Source organism: Manis pentadactyla, chromosome 3, assembly GCF_030020395.1.
Source record: "Manis pentadactyla isolate mManPen7 chromosome 3, mManPen7.hap1, whole genome shotgun sequence".
Classification (NCBI taxonomy): domain Eukaryota; kingdom Metazoa; phylum Chordata; class Mammalia; order Pholidota; family Manidae; genus Manis; species Manis pentadactyla.
The window spans coordinates 217,951,834-217,970,821 of NC_080021.1; the positions used below are offsets into that span (position 1 = coordinate 217,951,834).

Here is an 18,988-nt window from a genome sequence, read left to right on the forward strand (position 1 = left end):
CTGTATAATTCATGAACCAATTAAAGGAAGTGTTAGTTGATTTGATGGGATGAGGACGTACAAAATGCATTTAACTAATGGGGAGCCACGGGCTGCGGAGGCCGGCTGCCTCTCTCGGATTACGCGGCTAATTGCTGCACTTTATGGGGCTGTCACTGATAGCCATGCATATTTCATTGTTCTCAAATACTTCAATTGTGTGCGCCAGTGTCGTGGCTGTAATGCGGAGAAGCGGGGCCAAACTTGGCTGTAGTTACAGTGGCCTGGCTGCCGCAGCTGGAAATCCAAGCTTGGGCATCGGAAGGCCCCACCATTAGGTGATTAAAAGGGCTCAGCATACAATCAGCTTTTGTTTTACTAACAATTCCGCAAGCCAGCCTCATGACAGTGGCAACACCAGGGCCCAGACGCCCTTTTTGTGGTGGAGGTGGGAGGGGAAGTCCCCCCTGTACTGTCCCCACCATGCCTGCATCCAGGGTGCGGGGACCCCTCAGGTCACCCAGAAGGCCCAGGTTCCCCCAGGGCAGTCCCCTGGGTGCCTCTCCAGCTAAGGATTTCCTCTTGGCTCACTTAGCCCATTGCACAAGGTGGCCACTCGGGGCTTCATTAAACATAGTGGCAAACTTGGACCCAAACTGGAGGCTCTGTTGTCAGCACATTGGTGTGTGCATGGCAGGAAACTGCAGAGAAGAGCAAATGAACTTGCCACGAGAAGGAGCAAGGTCATTCTGGTGCTCAGGAAGAGAGAGCATGCTTCCACGGTTCTGTGAGCCAGAGGACAAGGTGGTGTGTGGCCAACACCACAGCTGGAGCAATTGGAGTGCCTAGTCAGAAGGGATGCTACCTTTACACCAACAATCCCAATTCACTCTGTGCGCACGGGGGCAAGCGTCCCCCGACCCCTCCCAGATCACGGGAGCCCAGCATCAATGGGCTGCTGGTCTCAGCAGCTCAGCCCACTGGCCAGTCCTCTGAAATGCTATGAAATGCTACTTTCTTCCCTGGCTTCTATGTCTGGAGCTAAACACACACACACACACACACACAGAAAATAAACTAATCAAAATCCCTGTGGTTAACATCTTCAATCCCCCTGTGGATGCCCTAGAAAGAATTCTTTTGCTCCCGCTTTTGCACCCAGAGCTGTGAGGAGGGACTGACCAGTGGCTGCATTCTCTGATCAATGCCCACAACCGTTCTCCACACACAGGAGCTGTGGGAACCCTGGGTAAGCCCCAGGTTTTCTGCTTCTAAGAGGACAACGGGATGGGGGTAGGTGGTGAAGATGGAAAGAGCTAATCCAAGTGCTTAGTATCTGGCCTGCCATGTAAGCATTGCCCAGATTGTTTTAGTCACTGTCATCACGTGATAACAGAGAAGGTAAACTCACACTCTTCTCTCCTACAAATGCACACTGTGGTCCACTCCGCATAGCATCCTGAAAGCTGTGAGCGACCAGAGAAGTCTGCAAGAAGGCCTGTGGAGTCAGCAGAACTCGCTGCTATGCAGGGTGTCTCTGGGACCAGATCCAGAATGGCAAGGTTGCGGGACCCCAGGGACCACGGGTGACAACAGCACCCAAATGGTGCCACTTCAAGGATGGAGGAAGGGCCAGTTGTAGATTAACAGAAAGTAAGTTATCTCAGCCTAAAATACCAACTTTGGGCCTAAGCTTAGATGTAACAGTAGTGGGGTAGCCAAGCTAGATTTAATGCATTCTGGTTTAAAATAAAACCAAAGTATCATGTATCAAGTGTAAGTATGTGTAACCAATTGCCCTAAATATTTTGCAGACATGACCTTATAATATCTTTTGAGATAAACTTTATTATTCTCAATGCACAAATGGAGAAACTGAGGCCCAGGGGAACCAAGCATCTACAAGCGAACACTTGCGTAAGTGCAAAGCTTTATGGGCAAGTATTCCCACTGCTGAATTACTTATAGCAGCAAAGAACTGGACACAACAGAAAAGTCCACAAAGAGAGGAAGGCTTAAAAAATTGTGGCATATCCACAATTCTGCAGCTTTTACAAGAAATGAGGTGGACCTAGGGGACTGACATTGGAGAGAAGTCTAAGACACAACCTTAAGTTTAAAAAGAAGTTATATAACAACTCATAGCGTATGAGTCTGTTTATGTTTAAAGAGAGAAGTAAATCTGGAAGGATACACACCAAACTGACCATCATGATTATTTTAGGGGAGAGATCAGGGGAAGTCAAAGGGGCTTTTTACTTTACTCAAGCGCCAGCCTGATCCACCCCCCTACACCCCCACCCCCGACATCATGGACTCTGCATTCCACTTCACAAAGTGGGCAGAGGACAAACCAGGTAAGAACCAAATGGAGAGATGATCCTGGGTGTAGACGGGGCCTCTCCCCCGAGCAGCAGCCTCCCAGGCACCCAGGGGCCAGGTGCAAGAGGGAAAAGTGGGTGCAAGCCATTGCCTCTCATTCAGGAACATTAACTTACATCCACTAATTCATTCAACAGGTATTCACCCTGTGCCTGGCTCCATGCTAGTCAGCAACTGTCCGGGTGCCAGGGGTCTAGTGATGAAGGAGCCAGTCATGTCCTGCCCTCACAGAGCTTACCACATATGTTTATGCACATGGATAAACAGCACCTGTCCTTGGCACTTGGGGTTGCCCCTGCCATTAAAAGATTAAAAATTCATAGTATGGAAGACCAGTCTGCAACCAGCAAAGAGATGAGATGCCCAAGTTATTCGGTAAATATGGTTTGGGCAAGGCAGATGACGTACACTCCAGTATCTTGCATGGATCACATTCCGATGAAAGATGAAATGGCTGCCATTAGAAAATATTTACAATGTTTTCTATGAGCTAGGCATGTTACGTACATAACCGTACCTCATGGAATCTTCTCCCTGTATGAGGTAGGTACAACTATTATGTCCCATCTGATAGGATGGGAACTGGGGCTCAAAGCAGCTGGTGAGCTTCTCAGGATGGGCCACATCCTTGGTGATGCCAGACTCCCTGAGTTCAGGGCAGCAGGACCCCCCATCGGAGCTGCAGCCCCTGGGCTGCACCACCTTCCTGGAGGCTCTCGTGCAGAGCACCTCATGGTGGGAGCTCGGGCCCTTCGGAGAGCCCAGACCTGGTATCACACTGAGGGTGTGCAGACACCGCCTCCCGGGTGCTAGTCCTCCCAGCAGCCCTGTGATGACGGTGTTGGCATCACCCCCATGTGACAGATGAGGCAGCTCGTTGTCGCCAGCCAGAGAGTGCCCGGTGAACGTGGGCCCCACACCGCTGCACACCAGCACCCGGGGGGCGGCCCCTGGGCCTTTGACGGTTCACCAAATGCACGGGCTCCTCTAAGTGCTCCATCTGTATAATCAGATTGACTCTTTTTCTGGAGGCAGGCTTGTTTGTCATTTATTTTTAATTTTTTAATTAAGGAGAAATTTGCATAACATAAAATTAGCCATTTTAAAGCATGCGGTTCAGTAGCGTTTGCAAGTGCCTGTGTTGTTCTCTGCCCTACCATCAGCTCCCAGGACAGCGCCAAGCACATGGTAGGTGCTCGAAGGATGGGCGCTGACTGAAGTACGTCATCCTCAAGGACCTTGTCCTCCGAATGGAGGGGGAATCTCTGAAGGGCTGGTTGGAGCTAAGGACAGTGGAACAATGAGCAGCGACAACCACTAGCCTCAAGCCACTTGGGAACAGCCGTAAGGGACACTCGAGGCTGCCCAAGGCGACAGGCGGGTAGGCGGGATCCGCACAGGTATTTGCAGTCTTTTCCCTTCCCCCAAGACCTACTTCCTTTGCCTTCCTTTCTCACAGTCCTGATGCTCAGCACACTTTTATTGAGTTTCCGACATGGGCAGGTTTGCGGGGGCGGCCCAGGCCCTGCCTGAGAGGCCTTACGGGCAGGCCAGTGCCCCCCTGAGCTGGCCTCTGCTCTGCCTCCGCACGGCCTTACCAGCCTCCGCAGTCACATCCTCCACACATCTTTTCCCTCCGCATGACGCCACACAGGCCCTGTGGAGGACACCTCTGATCTTCCAGCATAATTCAAAGGACTTCCTAGAATATTCCAAGTCAAGGAAGTCCCCTCTGAGCTGCATTCCAAGAAGGCCAATCTCTCTTTCTTCTCAAATTTCTAAATATGATAGGAAGCTTTTACTTGCAGACTAACAAAGATATAGGTTCAAACTCTCCCAAGTCAGATAGACTCCAACCAGCAAATCCCATCATGACACTGCTCAACCCCTTTCGGGAGGTTCCCTTAGACACTAGCCCCTCCGAAGCTGCACCTGACTTCGGGTTGCACCCAGAGATGCATTGCTAATGGCAGTTAGGTACAAATTGCATCCTGGACTTGACTGATTGCAATTGGAGGAACTTTGCTTTTGAAGATAAAGGACACCTGCCCTGGGAGGCCTCACCCAAAGACCAGCCCTGGGGCTTGGAGATGCCAAGGAAAGACTCCTGGATTGCTTACTACCTAGAAACCCAGGGTTAAACTCTTTATCTGGATATGCTCCTGGGTTAAACTTCTTAAGTGAACCAACCTAGGATGTGAAACCTGAGTTTCCAGATAAAGCGTTTCCACATCCTTGGCTGGGACACAGGTCTGCAATTTAAAACCTCTGGGTCTCAATAGTTGCCTGTGAAGTAACTCTGTTACTGCAGTCCAGGAGCCTTCCGGCTCTGGGGGAATCCACCCCAGGCATCTCGCTGCAATGATCCTGCAACTGTGTGTTGGGGCTGATGAGCACAAACGCTTTCAAAGGAGTACTGTGCAGCCACTAACACAGGGCCGAGGACGGCGTTAGTGAACATGGATCCGTAATGCACTCGGTGGAAGAAAGGGATGCGGTATGTGTGCGGGCAAGCCCCAGTTTCTGTAGAGTACTTGAAAAATGTTGGAATATGCATATACCTAACTGCTAACATTATCTCTGGATACTGGAAACATCTTTATTAGCTAGATTTTCTAACTGTTTCACAATAGATGGATTCCCAGTGTAATGAAATGTTTGAGACACACATAGACAACAAAACCCACCCCCAGCCCGGGGTTCTCTGACCGACTCCCCCAAGGGCTTCTGATGGCTGTGCCCTTGCTTATGAAGGGGCTGGGTCTGGCCTGGCCCTTCAAGCTCATCTTTGGCCTTTACAGTCTCCCTGTCATCCCCAGATCTGCAGACCAGCTGCCTGCATGCCTGGCTTCGTGCTGCCCAAGCCCGGGCACTAACTACCCCTCATTCTCATCTTCCCACCGCTGCCTCCTTCTTTCATCAAGCCTTAGCTCACACCGTGGTCTTTAACTTCCCATCTTAATGGAGCATTTTGTCTTCTGGATATTTGTCCTTGGCTAGTCTGGTTGCTGTCCTCCTCCCCTGGGAATGTTCTGTTCACTTCTGTAGCCCCAGGATCTGGGAGAGTGACAGGCAAAGAGCAGTCCACAAGCAAGCCCTGAGTCTTGCAAATCGATGCCCGAGTCCTGCCCTTAATACTAGGACCGGCAGCTGCCCGTCTGGGCTCCAAGCTGAGCACTCGCGGCTGGGAAATCGCATGGCGTTCCCGTGAGGAAGTACCCTTCTTCACCTCTCTTAGTAATGAGCGTGATGCTCCGAGAGGTAGTCACCTGCCAGGTCTGCCCCAGTGAGTGCTCATGTCCCCACCGCACGGGGCTCAAGCTCTTCCTCTTAACCCCTCCATTGCTGAGATGCCCACTGGTGGACCTGGCCCTGCTGGACTGGCACTTGGTGGGTAGCAGGCACTGACCCTCTGCCTGGCCCCAACGGTGGGGCCCAGATTTCTATCTGGGGAGGACTTGGGGCAGTGGCCTGGTTAGAAATGCTCACAGGACGTGTCCACAGAGTCACACTCTGCTTAGCTGGTGGGTCAGGGCTCATGGAGGGGAGGGACTGAAGCCATCGGGGACTCTACCCCAGGCACACACCCTTGCTGGGGAAGGGCCCTACGGGTGGGCTCCCACCGGCGGCTCCAGAACTGGTTTTGTTGCTGAAGGACTGGCAGTCATGCTCCCTCCGGTGGCCCTGATGGCTGCCCTCCCTGCCCCGCTGGGGTGGAAAGGGCCCTTCACTGTGGTGGATCCCCCCAAAGGTGAATCCTGAAGCTCCCCAATGTTTGGGACCACGGGAGACAAGCAGGCAGTGTGCACAAAGACCTCCTTGTCAACTCCGAGTTCAGGACTATTATCAGTGATATTTCATGATCCTGGAAAGGCGCATCTGAAGTGAAACAACTGGCCTCAGTTTGTGCAGCAGAGAAGGGACTGGGCTGGCAGGGGAGCCCCAGCGGCTGGCACCAGCCCTTCATCTTCACCTCCTCTTCATGCTACCTCTCTGAAAGGCCCACTGCAGGCAGACGTGCAGTTAACAGCCCCCTGCGCGCCCAGTCCACTCAGCACAACCCCAGGGAGGCAGAGCAAGGGGAGGGAGACGGTGGAATGCGCCAGGCCAGGGCACGGGACGCACTGGGCAGATGAAGCTCTCTGACGTTGTCTGAAGTGCCTCGGCCACAATTTTTGCCTTTCATTATCTGTGCGCAGGGCTGCAGACACAAAAGGGCACCCAGACGAAGTGAAATCGCTGACTTCAGTGTGAGCCCGAGCCGGGGCGACAGAGGGAGGCCCTCGAGGTGGGAAGGCTCTGGCTTGGGCTTTTCACCGACTGGGCAGTGATTCTGAGTGACGAAGGCCCCCGAAGGCCAGGAAGCAGGCCAGGGAGGGCACCGCATCAGGCCCCACGTCTACCTGATCGGATGCGGAGTTCGTCAGAAGCCCCGCCCCTTTCACTGCAAGTTTCCGACACGAAAGGTCAGACCTTGAGCCCGCCTTACTCCTGCCACTGTGTTCTCTGCGGCCTGCTCACTTCTGGGGCGTCCCCACCAAGGGACACTTCAGCAAGAAGCAGCTTTTCTTCTCACTTCCCCCAGCCGCGTCTGCCTCATGTAGTGGTCCAACGTTTTTCAATTTGATTCTACACTTTCCTCCGACCACTCAAAGAAAAAGGCCTTAATGGCCAAAACATTACTGCTGACCTGATTAGCCATTCTTTGCTGACGTTTTTATCAGCACTTCCCCCTTACCGGTGACAGGAGCGCCCACTCCCTGTTGTGCCAGGATATCTGGATTACAACTTGTTAGATATATTTTCAACAGGTTTTCATATTTTCCATGTGTCAGGGGATGCCTAGGTGTCTCCCAATTGTGGAGGGTGTCCTCCCGGTGTCCAGTGCTCTACCCTGCCCCCAGGGGCCTCCCCAGGGAAGACTGCTGTGGAGCAAGCACCCTCAAGCACCCTCCATCCCTCCTGGAGGGAGACCTCCCCGGGGAGGCTCTGGGAGGGGAGGCCCATGTCTCACTCACAGCCTGCACAGGGTGCCCTGAACACTCATCATAGGGCCTTAGCCAGAGTTTGCTGAATGACTGAATGACCTTCCTATTTGCTGAGATCCACAAGCCCCCAGCTGTGGAGCAGCTGCAGTGTGGCACCCCCAGGGCAAAGGGAACCCCAGAAGCCCTCCACTTCTGCAGGCAGAAGTGCCTCAGACCAATGATCGGCTCCAGTTCTTGGAGACTTCCAAGGAAAAAGGCCTACCACCCAGTCTCCTTTGATTTTTCTCTTGTGACCACCTTTACAGACACTGCTAAAGTTCGTGTTGTCCAGACTCTTACTGGTCCATTTAGGACCTTTGTCTCCCTCTCACAGGAAACACCAAAGCAGCAGCTCACTCTCTTGGATGGAGAAGATCTATCCTCCCCAAAGGAGCTCCCAGATGCTAAAGAGGAAGCTTCGAGGCCAGCAGTTCAGACCATTAGCCTTGGGCAGCATCTATAGGAAGGATGGTGAAGGTGTTCAGCATGGGGCCCTCTCCCACAGGGAGCCTGCGGTGCAGCGCTGATGTCAGGCCAGGGAGAGGGAGCGAGGGGGCCCGCCCGAAACCTGTAAACACGTTTGTTAAGTAAATCACTTGCATACTTCAACGTTTTAATTATTCTTGGTGACAAAGTCCTTCTGACGCACCTCTCTAACAACCACAAAACCATGACCTGCTCCATGGAGGGCAAGCATGGGGTCGAGATCAGCTGCCAGAGGCCACAATCCAAAAATCCAAATGGCACCTGAGCCACCCTCTCCCCAGGATTGCTGGCACCTACTGACATAACTCCTGGCATCCTTCTGGCCAAGGGTGCTGGATTCTCTCACTCTTACCAGCATTGTAGACCCTGGACGCATCTCACCTGATTTGTTTCTCACCACACTCTGGCGGCAAAAGCCATGGTCATCATGCCCACTTGATAGAGCAGGGAAGTGACCTGCCCAAGGTCACGTGGCCAGTAACTGGGAAAGCAGGATTTGGACCTGGGCAGTCTGGGCCCCTCATGGCCACACCTGTCCACACAGCTGCTCCGCCCAGCCTCTGGACCACAGCAGCTCAGGGGTTTCAAGTTCTCCACCAGAGAGGGCCTCTTCTGCACATCCTGGTGCACGCAGGCCGCCTTACAGGCTGACCCAGGGCTCCGTACCACGGCATCTGGCAGGTGCTCCTCTGGCCAGTCTGCCCCTTTCCCCAGTTGGCTGCACCTCTGCCCTCTCCATTCAGATACCTGAAGGGCAAATAGGTTGTCTGCTGATGGACGCAGCTACTGAAGGCAGCACAGCCCTCCACGCATGTGCTCATCAAGCGCACGTCTGCACACCCAGAACGTGGCTCACTCAAGATCATCACAGACCCTGCATATACAACTCACTAGACTGGGATCCAGAGAATTCTGCTGGCTGACTTTCTGTTCTTCTAACTACTCCACAACTAAATGTTTCACAAAGCCATTTCCTCCCCAAATATTTATGTTCTTAAATATTTATTAGCCTCTCTATCATGATCAAGATTTTATGAGCACTTTATACCAACTGTGAACTAAATACATAATTTCGGATCCATCAAATCCAGGTCAGTGTTACATTTGTCTCTATTATGCTGCAGCAGTTGCCGTGGGCACCCAGCAGATGACAACTGAACACATTTGTCCAGGGGCAGCCAAAGTGACTGACATTTCAATCCAGGGGCAGCCACGGGGATTTGGCTCTTACCCCAGTAAGAGGGAGAAGTACCACCGCTCACTGCACTGTTGGAGGATTCCGGAGCACCACCTTCCCCAACCCCCCCCACACCCCATCCTCATTCCAGGGACCAGCACTTCCCCAGCTCATGGTCCCCAGAAAAGGAGGGCCCACCACTGAAGGAGACCGATGGGCAAGACGACAGACCGTCCTTTCCTTTGAATAGCAGTGCCAACTCTCCCACAGAACCACGGGGCTGAGCCTAGGGGCCCGCTGGTCAATCTGCTCTCCCTGCGAAATACAGAAGGAACAGCAGCTCAGAGCCTGGAACAAAAACAGGAACCCACTGCAGTTCATTAGTCACATTCCCCCATACTACCTCACTGGGCCTGAGAGCGACCTCCCTCCACGCGCGCTATCAATTCCCCTTTGCAAGGTGAGAAGCAGGCTCCTCAAGGCAACGGGGCCAGAAAGCAGCGGCGCTGCTCCTGTCTCTGGGCCTTTGCCCTCCGGTTCCCTCTGCTTCCCCTACACGTGCCCTTGGGGTCTCAGAGCCAACTAAAGCAGTTGGCATTACAAGCAGCTGGCCTGTCCGTCCTGTTCACTGTTCCAGCACATGCCACGGGCTCAGTACATAGTCATCAGCTGATACTGATTCAGACTCAGGTTTCTTTGACTCCAAACCTCCATCTTTAACACTAAACCTACCACTTCTAGAGAATGCCAGCCAGCAGCCCCAGGGAACTGAGTGGGTCTGCTTCCAGATGGAGCTCTATTTCTCAGATGTCCATCCATTCTCAAAAAGGATGGGTGATCCCGGCATGCTTCTCCCACCAGGCTTCAGGGTGGGCAGCCTGAGCCAAGAGCAGTTCCCAGGGACTTGCATTCCTGAAGGCTAAATGCTTGGGTTGCACCCCAGTCACAGGGCAGCTCCCTGCTCAGTACTGAGTGGAGGTGCTCATGATGTCACACATTTCCACAGCTTGAGCACGTCTGGTGATTCAACTGAAGGGAACCACCCACTCAGGCAGCTCCCACTGCTGTCCGGGTGTGCTTGGGAGTCCTGCAGCATGGCATCCCAAACGTGAAGGATGGTCCTTGGAAGTTCTAGAAGTTTCCAAAGCACACACCACCTTCAGTCCCACCACAACGCTCTATTTCCACCGATAAATTAGGGGCTCTTGGGCACGTCGGCAGCACCCGCTGAAAATAAAATGCAACTACAATTCAGCAATTCCACTTCTAGGATTTTAATCCATAAGAACAGTCTCATGACTACACAGAGCAGTGTGTACAGGACATTTTTCATAGCACTATATGCAGAGGGAAAGGAAGAAAACGGTCTGAATGCTCATCAGCAGGGACCTTTGGTTAAATTAATAGCTGTAGAGTCCCAGGCTGGAGTCCTCTATGGCCATTCAAAAGAGCAGAGCTGTATGCGCCATACCGAACAATCTCCAGACACGCTGTGCAGAGGTAGAGAGAGTGAGCAGTGCAATGCAGCATGTCTCCACGTACATAAAACAAATGCAGATACTTACATCTCCTATTGACGCAGAGGAATTTTCTAGGAGAATACCAAACAAACTAGGAACACTGGTTGCTTCTGGAGAAGTGAGTGCAAGTCTGAGGTGAGAAGGAAGCTTAATATTTTCCCCATTTTCTATTAGGACACATTTTGATAACATAAAAACAGGCTATACAACATATACTTCATCAGTCCACAGATATTTACGAGCAACAACTATGTGCTAGGCACTATTACTGTAGCAACTTGAGATGTATTAGTGAATAGAACAAAGACCCCCTTCTGGAAGAATTCCTATCCTGGTGGAGATGCGCACACACACACACACACACACACACACACACTCATGCTGTGAACCCACTGGGAAGCACACCCCAAGAGCAAGGAAACACAAGAGCAAGGATGCTGTCCCTCTGTCTAGACCCAAAAAAAGGGCCATCATGAATTTTTTTAAGTGTACATGAATACCCAAATAACACACTGCTTATATGCTTGTTATCATGCTAGATATGTTCTTTTACAACTTGCTTTTTCACTCAACATTATTTTTTTGAGACCCCGCCATACAATGTGTGTGGCTAGAGTTCATTCACTCCCACTGCTGGACAGTGTACATCTGGGGACCACTGTGTGGCTCTGTTGCGATTCCCCCAGGCTCTTCTCTGCGGCCACTGGCCTACTGCAGTGTTTTGCTCTCACACACAGAGCTGCTAGGAGTGTCTGGGAGTCAGCAAGGTTTTACTTTTATGATTCAGTGTATTTAATAGTTACAGGACTGTCTGCATTTTCTGTTCTTACGTCAGTACTGATGACTTTTTTCCTGCAAAATTATCCATCTTCTCTATATTTCCAGATTTATCATCATAAAGTTGTTCATAATATTCTCCTTACCCTTTTAAACTCTGCTATATTTATGGTTATGTCTTCATTTTTACTCCAAATATTGTTTCTCTGTACATTCTTTTTGCTCGAGATGTGTCCATTTCATCAATTTGCCAGAGAACCAACTTTTGGCTCTCCTGTCACTTTATTTTCTATTCCCTTAATTTCTTTTCCTCTGGCCTCGTTCCTGCCAGTTTTGGGTTTATTATTTTTCTAACCTAAGTCAGAGGCTTAAATGGTTAATCTTCAGTTCTTCTTTGGAGATTTCCTTTTCACGGACTATCCATTTGTAATCCTTCAATTTCTGACTCCTTTCAGTTAGAAACTAAAAGTGATTTTTAAATTGTGTATATCCTTTGGCTCAGCAGATCCATTTCCATGAATTTTTCCTAAGAAAACGAGCAAAACAAATGCATGAAGGTGTGTGTGTGTGTGTGTGTGTGTGTGTGTGTGTGTGTGTGAGGGTGGGTGCATGCTTGCTGCCACTGTAACAGGGAGAACTGGAAACAAACATCTGCCGCTAGGCACTGGACTGGGGGACGCTGGACAGGAGCTACGAGTATGTAATAGTCTGTGTAATGTACTACTGTGCAAACACTCAATGACATAGCTTTATGTAATGATAGAGAAAGATGGCCACAATACCTTAAGTAGAAAAGCAGGTTACATAAGGACATACACAATTCTATTTTTTCTTATAAACACTCCATGGTTTAAAATTCACTGGAAAGCACTGGGTTTTAGTTCCAGCCACATCACTTTCGAGGTTCTCTGGCTGGTTGGACCATCGATTTACTAAACAGTGAACACAATACAGTCTCTGCCCTCATGTGGAAGAACAGACAAGGTTTCTGGTGAGCTCTCTCCTACAAGGGAGAAACGAGGGGCCAAGAAAGCACGTGGGAGAGGCTCCCCAGCAATTTTCCCCCAGAGATCATGTGAAATACTCAAAAGAGAATCCACAGGGGTTAACAGAGGTGTGAAAAGGCTGGACACCTCGCCACTCCCTCCCATGTGACCTTGAGCTCCAGCCTCTTGGCCTCTCTGAGCCTTCGTTTTTGGGGGGTATATAGTGACTTGAACTGAGGATCTCTGAGGATTCTTCAGTCTGAAATTCTCTGCTGACACTTGCCAACTGCAAAGCTGCCTCCGGGTGGAACCTGAAACCTCTGGGGAAAGCTGGGGGCCTCTATTCAAATGGAACCTCTCCCAGAACTTTCCCAAGGCGGGGACCTCTGCCTCACATGCCTGGGGGCACTCAGTACAAGGAAGCAGGGTGCTGGGACAAGCAAGGGAAGGACTGACTGACAGTGGAGCAAACGCACAAGGCAGGGCCTCACGGTGGGGCTGGAGCATGATTTCACAGGAAGGTTTTTCTTACAGGTTCTTCAAGGTGGTCTCGAGCTTGCCGCCACGCAGCCCGGTGCCAGGAGGACAAATCAGCAGAGAGAGCTCCCGTCTCTCGTTTTTTTCTACCCACTGCCACTCACCACTCCTGCTAGGTAGTCAGATCGCTGTGAACTGATCCCGCTGCCAGGTGAGCTGGCCCACTGGTCCTTAGTACCCTTTCAGGGAGAGGATCCCGCCATCACTCCCCAGCCTGCTCCTGGGCTGGAGGCTCAATTAACTTAATGCTATGCAAATGAGAGGCTCTTCTCATCATTAGCTTATAGCCAAGGAATGTTAATCGCATAATTGGGCCTTCAGCAGGGTAATTAGACATGATTTCGTCCATTAGTCTTACAAGGATAATCATTGTTGAGAGGAGAGGGGGACGCTCCCCAAGCTCCTCGTGCGAGGGGCATCTGGTTGAAGCGATCACGGGCCCACGTCCGCCAGGTCAACTGCACTCACAGTGCAGCTTCGCCGTCCATCACAGAGTCAGGCGGCAGAAGGCCTCATCGCTGGAGTGACTGCGCAGTGGGTGCGGTGACCTCCCCAGCGCGCTGGGATGGAGAAAAGGAGTATGGAGTTTAAGAGCAGAACAAACTAGACAGTGGCCAGTCCCAGGCCAGGAGATCTGCTTCCAGCCGCCACTCACTAACGTGCAGCCCTCAGCCACGTTGCTTGGTCTCTTTGGGCCTCTGCTTCTCCTCTGGTGCAATCTGGAGGTTGTGCATGGTGGTCGCCAGGAGCCTTCTGGGTTTGACTTTCATGGATTTGAATCTCAGAATGAAAAAAGAAAGCTCCGAGCTCTGGATGGGGTTGGGGTGGCAGGGGTGATGGAAAAACTTGCCCAGGAGTGGGAGGTGGTATCAGGAGAAGCCCAGGGCTCCGGGGTCTCTGAACACATGCCCCGGCTGTAACTCAGGCAGGTGGGAAGGGTGCGCTGAGGCACCCACTAGGAATCTGTACTGGTTTGCCTGGCTGCCGACACCAAGTACCCCAGGGGCTGCTACAGGCTGCGCGTGCCCTCCACAGTTCCTATGCTCAAGCCCTAACCGCGAGTCCTGCTCAGTGTGACTGATTTGGAGATGGGGCCTTTAAAACTGTGATTAAATCGCAGTGAGGCTGTCAGGATGGGCCCTAACCCAATCTGAATGGTGTCTTACGAGAAGAGACACAGGGGACACAGGTACACAGAGTGCAGATCATGTGAAGAGGCAGCAAGAGGCTGGCTGGCTGCAAACCAAGGAGAGAGGCCTCAGGAGAAAGCAACCCTGCCCACACTTATCTTGGACTTCGAGCCTCCAGAGCTGGAATTTCAGCGGTGTAAGCCCCTTGGTCTGTGGTGCTTCGATACGGCGGCCTGCGAAACTCAGATTCCTAACAGGCATCTCAATCTTGTGCGTGTGCATGCGTGCATCTGTGTGTGTGTGTGTGTGTGTGTGTGTGTGTGCGCGTTACTGAGGTATGGTTGATATACAATCTAATACTGGTTTCAAGTGTACAACACAGTGGTTCAATAGCCATATTCTTCTCTTTTTTCATTATTATTTTTTTAATAGGGTATCATTGATATACAATCTTATGAAAGTTTCATATGAACAACATTGTGGTTACTACATTCACCCATATTATCAAGTCCCCCCCACACCCCACTGCAGGCACTGTCCACCAGCGTAGTAAGAAGGCATCTCAATCTTATGTCCTGAGCCAGGTAGGTGGCCCCTGACCCAAACACAGGTGACGGCTGGCCCACTATTCCCAGATGCTCCAGCAAACACTGGGGTTCTCCTGATGCCTCTCTTCATCACAGGTTCTGCAACCAATCTGACAGCCCATCAACCATATTCTACCCTCGAAATACAGTCAGAGCCCAACTACTCTTCACCTCCATGGCTACTGCCCTGGGCCATGGCACCAAAATCTCACATCTGGATCACTGCCAAAGGCCCCACCCGACCTTCCTGCTTCTGCCTGCTGTCCACCTGCCTGCAGTCCATTCTCCACCCGTAGCCTGAGTAACCCTTTTAAAACATGTTAGATCCCATCACTAATCTGCTCAGAGTCCCCAGTGGCTCCCACTTGACTCAGAGGAGAATCCCAGTCCTCCCAGGGCCCAACCTATCTCCACTCCGCATCTGCCACTTTCTTCCTGCTCCATCAGCAACAGCCTCCATGATGCGCCTTAAACATGCCGAGCACATTCCTACCTCAGGGCCTTTGCACTTGCTGTTCCCAGGCCTGGCCTGCTTTTCCCCAGATCTTCTCATGATTCCTTTAAGCCTCTGCTCAAATGTCCTTTATTAGAATGGCAGTCCCCAACCACCTTCTATACAATGTGCCATCCCATCCTCTCTGCCCATCTTCCTTCCTCCCCTTCACCTTTTCCCATGGAACCCAACATATAACATATCTGTTGGCTGCATATACTCTTTCTCACTCCAGCTAGAAGGTAAGCCACATGATAGCAAGTACGTTAGGTTTTATTTCCTTTTGTGTTCCCAGAACTCAAGCAGTACCTGAACATGATAGATTTTTCTATAAATATCTGCTTCTTATCTGAGTAAAGTCATCCCCACCTTGCCCAGGAGGAAACTAAGGTGCAGAGATGGTAAACGCCTGTCCAGTCTCACACAGCCTTTAAGGGCAAAGCTGGGATTCCAGAGCCTCTTGTTTAACCACTGGTCTTTTAAGCTGCTTCCTAGCACAAGAACAATGCATAAAGTCCTGCAAAGGTGCACAGCAAGGAGAAGCATCAGGGAGGAAGGCTTCCTGGAGGAGGTGTAGTTTGAGATAAGCCTTGTAGAAAACATGCAATTTGGACGAAAACACCTGGTGCTCTGAGAGAAGACACACCGTGAGCAAACATTGGTGTGTTTCAGAAGCAAGAAGCAGGCAAGAAGGGGATGGTGGGAAGGAGAGACTCCTCCCTCTCCTGACCCCGACCCTGGCCCTCTGCTCTGGAGGGGAGCTTCAGGCTGGCAGGTCATTCCCGAGGCGTGCAGTCCTTCCTAGGATCTGGAGCCCATGCTTCATGAGACAGGACCAGGCAAGGAGGGGCAGTGAGGGGGGCCCCTGGAAGCAGGCTGCTCTGCTCAGGAGGTGCATGGGGGTTGCGGCCCACCTGCCCCTGGGCACAGGGTCTGGGGCCTGGAATCTGCAGAAATCTCAAAGCTGACAAGGAGGCAATGCCCAGAGTCTCACAATCTCAGAAAAGGTACAGCTGAACTTCTGTTTGTGGAAGACTTTCTCTAAAAGTTTTTTTATTATTAAATAATTTCTGTGATATTTAGGAAGGAGAGCTTCAAGCTTTTAGACATCTGCCACCTGAATCTGGCAGAGGCCCTAGCTTTTAAAGCACAAGGCTGGGTTCAACAGTTCAGCACTTTATTTATGCCTCTAAGGAAGATGGAAAATTGAAGTATGCTCTGATGTCTCCCAAAGTCTCCTATGGGTAAAGAAAAACAAATACGATTTCTCCAAGTCATCTCAGCATCTCAGTGCTCTTGCCTTTCTCTGGGAAATGAATTTAAGTTGACGGCCAAGTGTCGCACCTGCCCAAAATGGGGGCATCTCCATCAGAGCTGGACTCAAATGCCAACTACCCTGGGCTCCGTTCTGTTAAAGGCCACCTGTCATTCTCCACCCAGGCATGATGATTGCTTTGGACCTCTGATAACCGTAGTGGGGAAGGAATGTTTATCTTCTCTGATGTCTTACCCACCACCAGCTTAGGCCCAGCTGTTACTGGCTAGGTGAACCCCAGTGGACCCTGAATAAGAGCTTAGAATCCACAGGTGAAAAAGAAATCGAGAAGCGCTTTGCCAATGATGAATAGTGACTTTGATGGAGAAAAAAGGGAGAGTTGGGCATGAGGGGCAATTTTCTGACTATGAAGACTTTCAGACGCTAAAATAAGACATTGAGAAAAGCTGTCACTCTCTCCCCAAATGACACATGTACCTGGAGTGGTGTGCTAAACATAGAGGGTAGCAAATGGACCCTGGAATGTTTCCTAGACCTCTTAGAGCCAGCAGGAAAGGATGACCCATGCTGCAGGCAGGGCTGAGCGCTCTCAGAACATCATCAGGAAAAAGTTTTTAAGTGGTTAATAAATAAACAGAGTTTCAATATATTCCGGCAAGACTGTTAGTGTCAGCCTTTAATTAACAAAATTACTCACCAGGAAAATAACATGCAAATCCCTTGCTATAATATGCCCTGTCTCCTCCTAAAGTCTGAGCCCCCAGACCTTCAAACAGCCAGTACAGACCACCTCCTGATGGCTCCTGCCCGCCAGCTCCCCTGAGGTCTCTGGCTGCCCGCACACCGCGCCACGCGCCCACCCAGTCCGGCGTTTGGGTCAGCAGTGCTGAGCCTGCGGTCGCCCGGGCTTGCGCTCTCTCTGGGAATTCCCTGGGTGTCTATACCCTGCAAGATCCTTGAGGCTGCAGGTGTGGAGTTCAAAGGTAATGCACATTTTTGATGTTGTTGCTTCAAAAGTAATTGCTCCTGTGCTCTCAAAGACAGACGACAGACCTAGGAACAGACTCTCATAAAGTAAGTTTTAACCCAGGAAGAAGGCAGCAGTGACCTTCCACATTTGCTCAGAATCACGGTCCCCAGACTTTTTCTTACACAAACACTGGAAATAAGTGGTAAAATGCCAATAGTCCCAAGGCAGGAAAATAATGGGAGAACTTTCCTTATTCCGCTTCAGTTCTGATTTACTGAAAGATTGAAATGCGGCGGCTCCAGGGGCTGTGGGCTGCTGGCCCTGTCACCACCGAGGCCAGGGAAGCACCTCCTCCCTGAGTCCAGGCAGGTGACCCAGCCGCAGCCTCTGGGAACCGCTGCCACGCTCTTCTACCCCCTCCCACGAGGCTGCCAAATTCCTGTCACGAGCAAGTGGTTATTTTTGCTACAACAAAGCACAACATTGCTCTCGGAGCCGGGTCAGTCAGGGTGCGCTGCTGCCAAGCGCTAGTGGCGGTAGGAAGCGCGGTGGAAGCAGCCATCGCATGGGGGCCCGCGTCTGCGGGGGTGGGTGGACAAGGAGTTCACTGGCACAGCCCCAGGATGCTGGAGCACAGGATGGCAGAGCTTTCAGAGCCCAGGGTCACCATGAGGTAGGATGACAAGGTCGCACAGGTGCATGGACTTCGGGTTGAGTTTGAATCCTTTCAAGGCTGTGTCCATAAGGCTGTTTCCTAACCATGGAAAAGTCAAGAACGCAGACCTGGGAGGGGCCGGCTCTCTCACTTCCCTCACCCGGGACAGGTGTGACACAGTTCACAAGCGCTATCCTGGTCCAGTTTTGAAATCACGGCTAGTACCTCGATTCCCCTCCTCAGGTAGCTTGCTAAGCTCCTCCTCCAACCACTTCCTTTACGGGGCCCCCAGATTCCCTCTGGGAACAGCACCTATGCCCTGAAGCCCCGAAATTATTTAATTCGCCAATCCGCAGAGAGCCTGCAAATTCTAGCTCACTGCCGCGCCCCCCACCTGCCCCCGGGGCCATACACGGAGCTGCCAGCCACTGCCCAGCCTCCGCCTCTGTCCCCACGGGCCAGCCCCCACCCCATCCCCGCCCCATTTCCCCCGCCCCCCACCGCGGCCCAGGTGGCAGCACCTCCCTTGTTGAGCTGGAAGTAACAAGAAGTTGTGCCTTTCATCTTGGAGGGTCCCCACTTTGTGCCCAGCCATCAAAAGAGTCTTTAAACTGCATGAAGCAACAGGGCCAGATGCTGAAAGGCCCACACTCTTTGAAGATGGGTCTCATGGCCTCCGTACAATCTGTGAGGCTGTTCGGGCATTATGATCTCCTGTCTGGCTGGCTCCACAGTGGCCCCGACATAAGTGCTTTTTGTGTTTATCTCTTTGCGTGATCATTCTCCTGCCCCGCGTATGGCAGGTGAACAGGAACTACCTTCCCGCTCCCAGAGGAAAGCCATCCGCTCAGAGCAGCTGAGGGGCCGCCCTGGGCCACAAACCCTTGCAACTGGTATTTTGGTGTGCAACTGGTCTGACTTTGCTTTTCAGAAGTTCCGATCTCCATGGCCAGGCACGGAGTTCCCAGCATATTAGGAAATAAGCACAGTTCCCACGTGTGGAGCC

The 18,988-nt window shown here is 51.5% G+C and overlaps 1 protein-coding gene across 4 annotated transcripts in view; it reads right to left on the reverse strand.

Annotated features, from left to right (window-relative positions):
- Positions 1 to 18,988, reverse strand: part of AK8 (adenylate kinase 8) — a 118,241-nt gene that overhangs the window by 16,244 nt on the left and 83,009 nt on the right. Inside the window, exon 12 of one of the 4 annotated variants that reach the window (XM_036913463.2) lies at positions 10,399 to 10,541. The exons of the other annotated variants lie outside the window; for them this stretch is intronic. Coding sequence (XP_036769358.2) covers positions 10,484 to 10,541 — 58 coding nt within the window. The 3' untranslated portion in view covers positions 10,399 to 10,483. Of the gene's footprint in view, positions 1 to 10,398; positions 10,542 to 18,988 lie in introns of those variants that run through there. 4 annotated transcript variants of the gene reach the window in all.